Genomic DNA, 11,955 nt, shown 5'->3' with positions numbered 1-11,955 from the left:
CTGAGATCGTTATGACAAACGTGGCATTTCCCCTTGTCGGCATGCTGATGAGTAGGTTTCTTGAATGTATTAATGAGCACTTTTGTGCCAGACGGATCCGAAGTTTCAATGACCAAATCTGCACCCGATCCATTTGAAATGAATTGATAAGAAGCTTTCTGTAATGCATGCTCGACAGACTAAACATTTGTTTAATTAAAGAATAGATTCAGATCCTGGAGTGCATGTTGGATAGTATGTTATACTATTCAACATGTTTAGATGCTAAAAGAATATCCAATGCCTTACCTGGACATTGTTCATGCTAAATGAAAATGCATTCGTAGTGATGCGCTGAGTATCCTTGACTTGATTGTCATCATTCATGACAATACAGATGCAAGGCATATCAGAACTTGATTCAATACCAGGTGTAGACTCAAACAGTTTCATCCATATAGGAGTAGACTGGCTATTCACTGCAGCTTCGGGATAGTCTGCAACAGCAACCAGCTTGAATCCAAGACGGCAGTAAAAATCAATGGTTTTATTGAACAACTCCTTCGTAGGAGCTACAATTGTATAGGAAGCTTGCATATTACTCATGGCTCAATAACGTCAATGAATGCACTGGATGAATAGACTTGCTGTCCACAAAAGGTTGTATAAAGCAACTGCTTAACTGAAAACAATTCCAATGACTGTAAATTGATATCTGCAGCGCTGCTTCCAATTCTCAAGCACTCAATTACGCCGATCCAAAAACATTGTGTTCAACCATCTTTTATTGATCCGAGTCTGTGTTAATTCACGAAGTTGGCCAGACATAATGCATGCTACATCTATCATCTGTAGCCTACGCAATTCCCACTGGTCCTTGACCACGCAAACCATACCATTATAAAAAACTCAATTTCAGGCGGCTTCAAGAGTGGGTCTATTGCTGTCATCATGCTCCTCTGGCAACGGATTTTGTCTGTCAGAAACAGGTTCTTCTTCAGGCGTTTCTGTGTCATATTCCAGTTCCTCAGAATCAGAGTCGGATGTTTTTACAAGATCAAACTCGACCACAAACAAATAGATGTTTTTGGACTGTGACTTGGCCATTAGCCGCAAAGGCTGTCTCTTGAGATATCGCAACAGGTTCATGCTGATACCGAGGTTAAGATCAAATGTGTTTAAATCAATAAAGGGTGCAAAGATCTGTGGATATAAACATGTTGGTGAATGCGTTGGCAAGATTAGAATGGTGTGATTTGTAAATACATCTGATAATCTGCATTTACAGACAGCTTCAAAATGCAGGTGCTGGCACAAAACTCACCTCAAAATTATAGATATTTTCAGGTCGGAAAATAGTGTTCTTTCTAACCTTGGCCTTTTGGTAGTATTTTCTTCTTTTGGAAATAGAGTCTGAAGGAAATGTGGCTTCCTTGTCATCAATGGATAGCAAAGTATTGTTTTCCACAAGTTCGTTTGACCCACTCCACAACCATTCTCCAAGAAGCTCAGTAGGCGATGGTTTGCTTACTACAGTCGCAGTGGACATTGAGATTTCAGACTCGGGAGATCGCTTGAATGAAGTGTCAGGCCCAGCCAAAAGATTCGGATTTGCACTTGCAGATGACAGTTTCGACGAAACAGAAGTCTCGCCTATCTTCTTGACATAGGCGGGATCAAGTGGTGCTGCACCAGAAATGGCTTGCGATGATTTAGTTACGTTGACTATATTCATGGAGCATAAAATAGGACTAAACAGCCACGGCTTTTCGGCATAAACATCTGCTTGCAATGCTGGATCAATCAAGTTTGCAAACTTGAGTGCAACCCATGACCCAGTAGGCGGAACCACCTTTCGCTCAAATTCGGCACCAAACATGATATCATCTGCCATGTATTCCTAGCAAATATATACATGAGTACATGGAGATCAATAGAGTGGATATCACGTCAAGCTTGTTTTCAATAGCATGTAATCAAGGCTTGGATTTAATCAAAATGTAGATTGAGGGCCGACTCAAATGCAGTTCAATAGATGGCGGCTGTTACTCGAGAGTCATTCACCATTAATAAAATCAAAACTGTCTGCAACAGAGCCATTGGGATGAAGCAGACAGTCATCTGAGTCTCTGGTATCAAGTCATACTCCATATCTGTTTATAGACTCTTGGAAGACCAAGATATTGGACACATACTAGATAATGCTAGCATAGACTAATGCAAGGGGTTAAGCCATATAACCCCTCAAGATGAGTATGCATTCAGCAAGCAAACTCAACTAACACTACTATGAATACAGTATAATGAATCTAAGCTGTCAAGCCAGCCATGCATCCAACCCTGACATGCTCTTCCCTCCATCAATGCATTCGAGTCAAGACAGCTTACATGCTTAAACCTGCCACAGACTTGCAAGGCAAATAGACGCTTCTTGGTTCCAAAGTATTCTGTAGCCTGCTTGATGGGCTGGTCTTTGGGAGTAATGCCTCGAAAGTCCTTGATACGCACAACGATGTGACCAACAAAATATGGAGAGTCGATAAAATGGGGAGTGACTTCGTCGTTTGGGTTGCATATGGTGAGTGAGTGTATTGATGGACCGATACGCACCTGCAGCTTCCTGTTTCCAATGGCATTGTTACCACTCGCTCCAAAGATGTATTCCATTGTGTGTTGGTGTAGAGTCGTAGAAAGTGCAGGAATATGCAAAGTCTAGGGCGAGCCAAACCTGGGGATGCTTTGGCAACTGTTGGTTATACAAGAGCCAAGGTGATTCAAGAGATCAAAGCAACTGTCAATACACGATCATCATCAGATATACACTCATGCCGAGTCTTGATAAAAATACGACTTTATTTAATTTGTCATTGTTCCGTGCTGCCCTTTCTTCGTCCTGCTAGATCCTTGAAGAATTGCATAAAACCACCTTGGAAAAATGAGTGCCAGTTTTTTAAATTCGCACTCCATCTGCTGCAAACCAACAAATGACATTTAAATCTAAACAAATTACCTTCAGTTTTGCTTGATCCTGATGTATCGTCTGATGACGTGGCACGAGGCGAGGTGTCTGACTTATTATAATTGGAAGAACCATCACTTGTTGATGTGGTGCTCTTGGCTCCAAATGCCTCCATCATCAGTCGCTTTTGCTCACTTGTGAGCGATTTTGGAATCTCCACTTCCAATGTAACCCACTGGTCTCCGCGCGAGCTGCTGCCAAACCCATGTCGTGACGACACATTGGGTGCACCACGTTGTCGAAGCACCTTGCGTTCATTGGGTTGCGTGCCAGGCGGGATAGTCAGATCGACATCACCATCTACAGTCGGAATACGAATCGAGCCACCAAGTATAGCAATATGAAGAGGAACGGTCGCTTGTATGTGTACATCGGCGCCATCCCTTTTGAAAATAGGGTGTCCAGCCACCTATGCAAGTGTAATATGGTAAGACAATGAAAGCTACAAGGCATTTGATTTTGTAAAAGCAATATATACCTGTACTGTAACAATTAGATCCCCGTTCGGTCCTTGGCCAGATAGAGATGCATTTCCTTGACCAGAAATACGAACTTTCATACCATCCTCGACACCTATAAAAACCCCAATTAGTCAAATACATACCAGATAAAAAGACTGGTGATTCAATAAAGATCAGCCATGTGTGGCAGAAAACATACCGGCGGGAATATCCACTGTAACAGATTGGCGTTCGCGAACCAGTCCAGCACCATTACATGACGTGCATTTGGCTTCTGGTGCAATGCTAGTCCCCAAACCGCCACATGTAGGGCAATTGGTAAACATTTGGAAACCGCCCCGATGAAGCGACATCTACATAAATAAAAGACACCAGATGAGTACAAGGTTTGAAACCATAAATCTAGACTGTTTCCAATCTACTCCAAACCTCATTAAAGTAGCATGCGCTAGAAAAAACATACCTGACCAGATCCTTTGCATGTTATGCATGTAGTTTTTTTGTGGCCAGGTTTGGTGCCAGAGCCAGAGCAAGGAGCACATCCACGGATACCAACAAACACAATCGACTTTTTAGCACCCTTGATTGCCTCCATAAATGAAAGTCTTGTGCCGGCAAGAACACTTTCACCCGTGCTTGCACCTCTGGCATTACTCTGGCCGCCAAACTTTTGAAAGATTTGATCAAATATATCCCCGCCAAAATCAGCACTTTCCCCACCAAACCCACTAAAGCCATATGGAAATCCACCCGGAAATCCACCCGAAAACCCATGTTCACCTTGGCGTGACGAGTCATCTAATCATTATAGATTTAAAAGTGAGATACAGGCAAAAACAGCGCATAAAAGCATATGCATATCAATCTAGCCTACCAACGTTTCCGTACTGATCAAACTGGGCCCTTTTTTGTTCATCACTTAAAATCTAAACACGCAGTATACAATAACCATGTATGATTAATTGTTTCCCAGCCAAGACTAATTCGATCAAAAAACCGACTTATTCAAACAGAAAAATCCACATTGATGGGTTATTACCTCGTAAGCGTGTTGGATTTCAACAAACTTTTCTTTGGCGGATGGATCCTTGTTTGTATCTGGATGATACTGCTTTGCTAGCTAAATACATGAATCAACTGATTAGTCTGATATCCATACTTGACTCGCCAAGTTTAAAAGCGTACCTGATAATATGCTTTTTTGATTTCGTTGGCGGTAGATGTTTTTGATACACCAATCACATCATAGGGATTGCGTTTAGCCATGGATGATGCTAAACAATATTAGACATGAAATAAAAGAATGAGTATCAAATAGGCTATTAACCAGAAATATCATTTTAAAGCAAATCAAAATACCTGTTGCATGCAATCTTCGCTAAATAATAGATTCATGGCATGTAACAAAATGAGATTCATTGAAAAAAAAAGATTAAATAGATCAAAAATGTCAATATGCTATTTGGAAAGCAAGGTGCCAAAACAAACAGCTCAACTGGATAGAAATGGACATGAATTGAGTCAAAGAGTTTGACCAAGTAAATCCTCAGTGATGAGTAGATTGGCACATGCAATCTCACTTGTTTTGAAGATGAAATTCAGAGCATTACAGCTGTATTGGATTGAAATTTGAACGAAATGGTACGATTGGAAAATAAAAAGGATCAACCAGCGAATAGTCAAACATACGTTGTGAGAGAGAATGATGGAGCAGCATGGTCTATCATTCAAAGTATTAGCCGAGCAAAGCTTGAGGTTGTTGTGAATAGGTTTAATACTGCAATGAAAAGAAGAATTCGACAAGACTTGTACAGTGGATCCCACAACAGACAATGCAGCTGGCTTGTAGCCAGGCCGGACCAAGGGCTGCAACAACTGGATTTGTAGAGTGCGCATCCTATAGATAAGACTTGTACTGGCAAAGTAGAATTGGAGTTGATATTTATGTCAAAATCGGAATTGTTTTTTGCGGAATTTTTTGGAAAAAATACTCTGCACAATCAGATTGTATTCCACACTCTAAACCATTCTGAAATACACAAATCTATACAATAATTAACAGGAGACTGAACTATATATTTGAAATAGAACAAGCCATTACTCTTCATCAGCCTCGTTATTGGCAATGTTGAAGTACTTGACAACGTAGGAAGTCTTGTCAGTAGAAATAACACGGAGCCAATCGCGAAGCATGTACTTCTTGAGGAACTTCTTGGTGAGGTACTTCAAGTAACGCTTGGCAAATCGAACATTGGGAGCAATCTCGACGGTAAAAATAGCATCCTTGCGGGTGATGGTAATGGCATCGGTGAGGTTGCCAGTACGACCGCCGACCTTGACACGGGAGCGCAGATAGTTATCATAGATATCAGCATCTATAATCATATCCTCAACTGGTCTGGACAGATCAATAGTCAGCTTGACAGCGTCCTTGTTGGATTTCTGCTCAATTAAAAATATAAATTAGCCTCAACATACCACAGACCAACAGCAAAAACGAATTGAGCAAACTTCTGAGGCTACTCGGTTTGTCTAGTGCTTTTGCAGATCAATGGAGTGTAGACAAAAAAGCCAGGAATGTGTATAGCAATATGCAAGAAATACACTTGGATAGCAGCACTGTTTGATCCAAACTCTTACAAACGGCTGAAATCGCAGGGTAACAGCACTACAACCAATACATCCCAAACTATCCACAGCACACATTCAATCGCAAAGCAACAACCAAGATAACCACCAGTAGGGTCTACGCAAATCATCTCATTGCTGTAATCATATCAGTTTGATAGTAACAAGTTGATAAAAGAGTAGTCATTGCCAGTTGGATGAGCCAAATCTACAACTCACGAATGGTTCAGGTTTAACCCATAAAACACACTCGAGCCCACCAAGCAGCAATGTTCCAGCTCTCATATCAAAAGTGTACACACAATACATTGATAACAGACAAGTGAGTCAAAGACTACGCAAAACACACCACAGCGGTCTTGACGGAAGCAGCAGGCATCTCGGGAAAAATGAAAGATAAGGTGAGTGTGACAGAAAGAACGATTCGAAGAAAAAAAGAAAACACCACACTGTGGCGCAGCACATACCCTCAGGAATAGTGTAAATCAGCGACCACACAAACTTGGATTCCATCTGTTTGCAGCCAACACTGATGAAGTAAGTTTATACTAAACGATGCGTGCCTGAGAATCTTTTTTATTGAATACTCATGTTGCTATGAATTCATACTACTAGTGTCATTAAAGAGATTCAAAAACTCAATGCTCTTGAACTAGAACGAGGACTGACTGATAAAGGCTCTTGGCACAACCAATACAAGGTATTTTTGAGCTAGATTCATTTGTAATGTGCTAATCTATTCTTGGTCGGATTTAACCATCGCTTTTGTTTCAACTCTATTACAGGACTCGGCATATATCTACATTGGTGGCTTGCCCTATCATTTGACAGAAGGAGATGTAATATGTGTATTTTCTCAGTAAGTTGTCTATTCAACTAAACTACAACCCTATTTACGTAAATAGACTACTTTATCTTGTAGTAATTGTCCCTGGAGTATACAATGGTTGAATACTCGCTGTGTTTTCCTATTGGAAATTGACTATTTAATAGAACTCACAACTCAATAGACAACGTCCATATAAAAATCAAGCCAAAATCATCTCTTGGCATAACCATATACTGCACAATCACCAGATTCATCCATTGCAATCCGGATACTGGGATTGATTGTTGCCAATCAAATCTGTCAAGAGATTCACAAAACAATGGTGTCCAGTAAATTGAATCATTTGATGAGATTGGCTAGTTGTATGCAATTTGTCATCCTTATTTAGTGCACATTTTACAAGATTGGATTGGTGGACTCAGATTTTGTTGGATTACCAAATTCAATCAAGCTTTTTCAATTAAATCATTGTACATGCGTCTACGTTTTATTGTCAGTGGCATAGCCAATTCAATGGATTGATTTGACTCAAACTATAGATTTGGTTTAGGTTTGGCGAAGTAGTGGATCTGGATATGGTGCGTGATAAAGAAACCGGGAAGAGTAAGGGCTTTGCATTTTTAGCCTATGAAGATCAACGAAGTACGGTTCTTGCTGTAGACAATCTAAATGGCATACAGGTTTGTATCGTTTTAAGCTTTTGAACTATGTAATTCTATATAGCCATTTAATCGTTGAATATTATCATTGGACGAGTTAGATTTCTGGCAGAGTCATCCGTGTCGATCATACAGCCAAGTATAGAGGACCTAGGCGTGATGATGGCTTTGATGAACAAGCAGAGTATGAGCGCAAGCAGGCAGTTTTTAGTACCGTATAGAAACTAAAGTACTGTATCCATGTGATGCCAGCCCAAACCATTTGAAACTAGATGGTGGCCATGATGTCAAGACTGATTCAACTACGGTGGATATTGATCTGAATCTGACGTGATGGTATTTGCTGAAATAAAGACCAACAGCTGGAAAGCAAGGGATTATATTTTTGTAACGTTTAATTTATTCTATATTAAAGTCGTATTCATGTAAAGTACCAAATAGTCTAATGGACAACTAGTTCCATGGCATGATTACTGTCAATTTATTAGACAGCACCAAAACAATTGAATTCAATATCTGGATTTTAATGAACTTGATAATCATGCAATGTATGGTTATGCCAAAAGTGAGCAATCTCGGTTCAAAAGTATGATTTGTAATGTACAATGATCAAGTACTTGTTACACTTTTCTATTATAAACTGACTACTTTAGTAGACATTTCTAATTAATAAACACAATATCCACTGTATGTTACATAATCAAGCAAACTATAGTTTGAACCTACCCTTTCTTTTTTGGCATAGTCATACATTGTATAATCACCAGATTCGAAACCAAATTCATCCACTGCAATCAAGATACTGGATTCGATTGTCTTGATGCTATCGATCAACCTTCACTTTACTGTATCCTAAAAGCTCGGGACATCTGCGATCTAGCACAAAGACCGCATGTTTTAGAAACGCAACTGTTGCTTTCATACCACTTAATTTTTGCTTGTTTAATTTCCGATTCTTCAAACCAAACATTACAAGATTTACTGGAACTGTGGTGCCAAGATTGCTTTGAACATTCATTCGGCTGACCTGTACAAAAATAAGCATGGAAAAAGGTCAACAAACTTTGTTAGGGAGCTCAAAGGGCTTAGTGTTGTTCAGTAAATTTAATGGGAATTGGCATCAACCTTTCGTGAGATTGGCTGTTTATTACGCACTTTGGTCCCTTTAGTGTTTCATCTTGGATAGGGCTGTAAATTGAAAGCCAAATGGTCAAGCACCAAATGGAATGCCTAGCAACAAGCTCAAGCATCGAATGGAATGCCCGGCAATGAATCGAAGCGTTAAATGGAATATCCGGCAATGAATCAAAGCATTTATGGGTTCTGCATTTCCATCAGTCAATTCTAGCTTATGGCGAGCTTGTTAAAAGTGCCTCTGTAGCCTAATCAACAAAGGGACGCTAATATTGGGCTTGTGTGCGGCAAGCCCAATCATTGTCATCTGCATCTGCTTGAGTAGTGTGGATAAACTACTTCCAAGCTATTGCTTACTAAAAGCAAACACAAGAGTTGCAAAGTATAAGCAAGGTCCAGATAGTTGTTCAGCTATCTGGATCACGCTGTAATGCATTGGTTCATGGCAATGATGGTTGACAGTAGTACTTTAAATGAAACCCAACGAATACATATTAGATGTTATTACCATGGTACATTCACTAATCAGTCAGCCCTGATACTGTTTAATGCCAAGCCCAAGCAATAATAAGCATTTGACTCAAACAAGCTGCTAAGATGCTTGAGAATTACGTCAGCCGAGCATTGGCTTGAATGGTCTGACATGAATCATAGATCCAGATTTCACTTTTTTTACTGGTAACTGGAAACGAGGATAGATGACTGTATGGCAGATGAATCAGCAACATTATGGACTAGTTGATAACTTGTCAATCTGCTCTTTTGTCTTGAGGATATATATGGGGTAGAATCCGCTCCAGCTAGCGGGGATATGAACAGGGTTGTTTTAATAAAAATTACAAGGCAGCCTCATGACCAAAACCATACAGTTGCTAGTTTGAAACGAAACATTTATTTTCAATGAACATCTCAGGTGCAAGCTTAGTCAATGGTAGTTTATCCAATCAAGAGTCACAATGCTGGAGGGGTGTATCTGGATTTATTTTGAAACAGCGATTGGAGTGGGCTGCAATATAAGATTATTGCTTTAGATTGGAGTCCCTATCTTTCAAGACAATACTCTCCGAATCTGATAATTCATCCTTTCTAAATTTAAAAACACCAAAGCACTTTATTAACCGAAGCCTTTTGACTCAATTTCAGCTCAGCTCTTTGGTTACTGCGATACTGTATCCATCATCTCAGTGGGGTTTCTGCTAGTGGATTGAGCCATCATTTCGACATATCAATCGTAAGTGTATTGCTCTACTCGTATTTGTGCTATTAGTATACTCGAGTCATTGATTTACCCACACTTTGCTACCAGGCTTGCAAAGCTGCAAGACACATCTATTGTTGACACCATTATTGCTGTCTTTCATTTGCGTAATTATCCGACCTTTTGATTTCAAGCGTCATTGCTCCAAACTTGACGATACGCTTGTCTGGCGCACTACGAATTGTATCTGCTACGAGGTGGTGCATATATTAACCTGTGACCTACTTATTTTTTCAGCTTATACATACAGTATAAAACCCTGACTGGCGGTTTAGTCACTTTCATGCCTTTCGGGCTAAACTGCAAACATCTTTTATAATTTGACAAGCAGACTCTACTTGAACAATTTGCATTGTTATAAAACTTTAGCCTTTCGCCTCATTCACCAAAAGAAGTCCAACACACTCATTATTGACTGCAGCCTTGTCTAAATTGGACTTGTTGACAATGAGCGGCATTTCGTCATACACTCACCATCCCCCACCTTACCCACAGCATAGTCATGACGATCACCACAATCAGCATCAGCAACATGATCCTCCCAAATCTTCATATAAATCCCTACAGTACGAATCAGAGCCAAAGCATCAATTCCATCAACAAAAACAATCGAATCATACCCAGCCTATTGATTCTTTTCAGAACCATCCATATAGTCATCAATCTGAATATAATCCGCACTACCTTATGCCAATTCCATATAGCAGTAGGTCGGGTTTAGATCAACAGGTAGGGTACAGCCCTGTCAAGACATACTTTAGCCCCCCGCATGCTATACCGTCAAGCAAATTCGGCAACCAAAAACAATACGATACCGCAGCTTTGAGTGCATTTGATAGGGAAAAAATGACCGCCACTTTTTCAGAAAATCCGGGGCAAGAATCCAGACTCGTGGCCGATAAGCAGGGCGGAAAACTCGTACAAGTAAAGAGAGAGGTTGAATGGGGGGGAGCTGCAGCGAGTGGTAGGAACAAACCAAGTACAAGTAATGGTTCTGATGTAGAGGAAAGAGAAACCATCAACACATTGAACTTGACTACTCAATACCGCAATAGCAAACAGGGTTCAAGTCCAGCTCGTCTCACAAGTCGTCATTCTCACAACCTCAATCACAGTAGCCGAGCACATTCTCACAACCATCCGAGTTCAAGGGAATACTCGGAAAAGAATCCTTCACAGCAGGGTTTAGACTGTTTGAAAAGTATACATTATAATTACAGTGCTACTCCTACACCAGTACAATCCATGATGCCATCCACAGTGTCGCCTCACTCTACACAACCATCTGGCCAAGGCCCAGCTGTCTCCCATCCGGCACCATCGTCTACCTGCACAAGAGAGACGCAAGCAACTGAAGAAGCAGCGTTGCCTCCATCTGCTGCTACCGCAGCCACCAGAGAACCTAGTTTGCAGATCCAGACTCGTGCTCGGACACTTGCCCATCAGAAGCAGAATCCTGTTCAGGATGCTGGCCATATCTCACCATCTCAAACAGACAGTGTCTGTGCTGCTGCATCCAATCCACAGTCAAACTCTCATCACACTAGCAGCAGCACATGCAGTTCTAGTATAGACCCACATTCACAACGTCGCTATTCTCTGCTAGTCCAGCCTCCATTTGTCCATTCTAATCCAGTCTATCCAGCAAACTATCAGCATGCAACGACTACTTCTCCTTCTCCTGCAGAATCACTCATTCATCTTTCTCACGGGAGACAATCCATGAATGGTGTTGCTACACACTCTTCTCACCCCTATTACAAGTATCCATCATCTCACTCTTATCCTCATGGACATGCTTCTCATCCCTATATCCACAGTCTTCCAAATGCTCATACTCAATACTCTCAACCGCAGCACCATCCATCTGCTCCATACTATGGATATCACAATAGTGGCCCTGCGATCCCTCCTGCAGAACATTATTCTCATCCACATACCCATTCTCTAACTCCTCATGCTTATCGATTCGCAGTGTAGGCCTTCCG

The 11,955-nt window shown here is 40.8% G+C and overlaps 4 protein-coding genes across 4 annotated transcripts in view; 2 read left to right on the top strand and 2 right to left on the bottom strand.

Moving 5' to 3' along the window:
• Positions 1-744: 744 nt before the first annotated feature.
• BATDEDRAFT_34647 (uncharacterized protein) lies at positions 745-2,796 on the bottom strand. The gene is made up of 3 exons (XM_006677375.1): positions 2,368-2,796; positions 1,304-1,879; positions 745-1,182 (listed from the first exon to the last, which is right to left on the bottom strand). Exons 1-3 carry the CDS (start codon positions 2,644-2,646, stop codon positions 895-897), a joined length of 1,143 nt encoding a protein of 380 aa, XP_006677438.1. The 5' UTR covers positions 2,647-2,796; the 3' UTR covers positions 745-894.
• Positions 2,797-2,813: 17 nt separating this feature from the next.
• On the bottom strand, positions 2,814-5,369 carry BATDEDRAFT_19051 (uncharacterized protein). Its single transcript, XM_006677141.1, has 10 exons — positions 5,149-5,369; positions 4,819-4,837; positions 4,645-4,733; positions 4,499-4,579; positions 4,334-4,385; positions 3,923-4,257; positions 3,659-3,812; positions 3,477-3,571; positions 2,990-3,407; positions 2,814-2,905 (listed from the first exon to the last, which is right to left on the bottom strand). Exons 1-10 carry the CDS (start codon positions 5,353-5,355, stop codon positions 2,844-2,846), a joined length of 1,512 nt encoding a protein of 503 aa, XP_006677204.1. The 5' UTR covers positions 5,356-5,369; the 3' UTR covers positions 2,814-2,843.
• Positions 5,370-5,719: 350 nt separating this feature from the next.
• Positions 5,720-7,796, top strand: BATDEDRAFT_34645 (uncharacterized protein; the record flags this gene model as incomplete). Its single annotated transcript, XM_006677374.1, has 5 exons — positions 5,720-6,409; positions 6,703-6,787; positions 6,873-6,946; positions 7,467-7,596; positions 7,677-7,796. Exons 1-5 carry the CDS (start codon positions 6,357-6,359, stop codon positions 7,794-7,796), a joined length of 462 nt encoding a protein of 153 aa, XP_006677437.1. The 5' UTR covers positions 5,720-6,356.
• A 2,618-nt stretch (positions 7,797-10,414) lies between these two features.
• The window catches only part of BATDEDRAFT_23600 (uncharacterized protein), a gene marked incomplete at both ends in the record, with an annotated part of 2,242 nt that continues 701 nt past the window's right edge, over positions 10,415-11,955 (top strand). Inside the window, one exon of the mRNA XM_006677264.1 lies at positions 10,415-11,943. Coding sequence (XP_006677327.1) covers positions 10,415-11,943 — 1,529 coding nt within the window. The remainder of the gene's footprint in view (positions 11,944-11,955) is intronic.

This window comes from Batrachochytrium dendrobatidis, assembly GCF_000203795.2.
Source record: "Batrachochytrium dendrobatidis JAM81 unplaced genomic scaffold BATDEscaffold_3, whole genome shotgun sequence".
Classification (NCBI taxonomy): domain Eukaryota; kingdom Fungi; phylum Chytridiomycota; class Chytridiomycetes; order Rhizophydiales; genus Batrachochytrium; species Batrachochytrium dendrobatidis.
This window is presented reverse-complemented; position numbering and strand designations above follow the sequence as displayed.

What these genes read in the sequence shown, in the direction of transcription:
- BATDEDRAFT_34647 (XM_006677375.1), bottom strand. Translation starts at nt 2,646, where the DNA reads ATGGAATACATCTTTGGAGCGAGTGGTAACAATGCCATTGGAAACAGG. An exon ending in TCTGTGGCAGGTTTAAGCAT is followed by an intron (nt 1,880 to 2,367) that starts GTAAGCTGTCTT and finishes TATATTTGCTAG; the next exon opens with GAATACATGGCAGATGATAT. An exon ending in AAAATATCTATAATTTTGAG is followed by an intron (nt 1,183 to 1,303) that starts GTGAGTTTTGTG and finishes TTATATCCACAG; the next exon opens with ATCTTTGCACCCTTTATTGA.
- BATDEDRAFT_19051 (XM_006677141.1), bottom strand. Translation starts at nt 5,355, where the DNA reads ATGCGCACTCTACAAATCCAGTTGTTGCAGCCCTTGGTCCGGCCTGGC. An exon ending in AAATCCAACACGCTTACGAG is followed by an intron (nt 4,386 to 4,498) that starts GTAATAACCCAT and finishes CTGCGTGTTTAG; the next exon opens with ATTTTAAGTGATGAACAAAA. An exon ending in AGGATCAAGCAAAACTGAAG is followed by an intron (nt 2,906 to 2,989) that starts GTAATTTGTTTA and finishes CATTTTTCCAAG; the next exon opens with GTGGTTTTATGCAATTCTTC.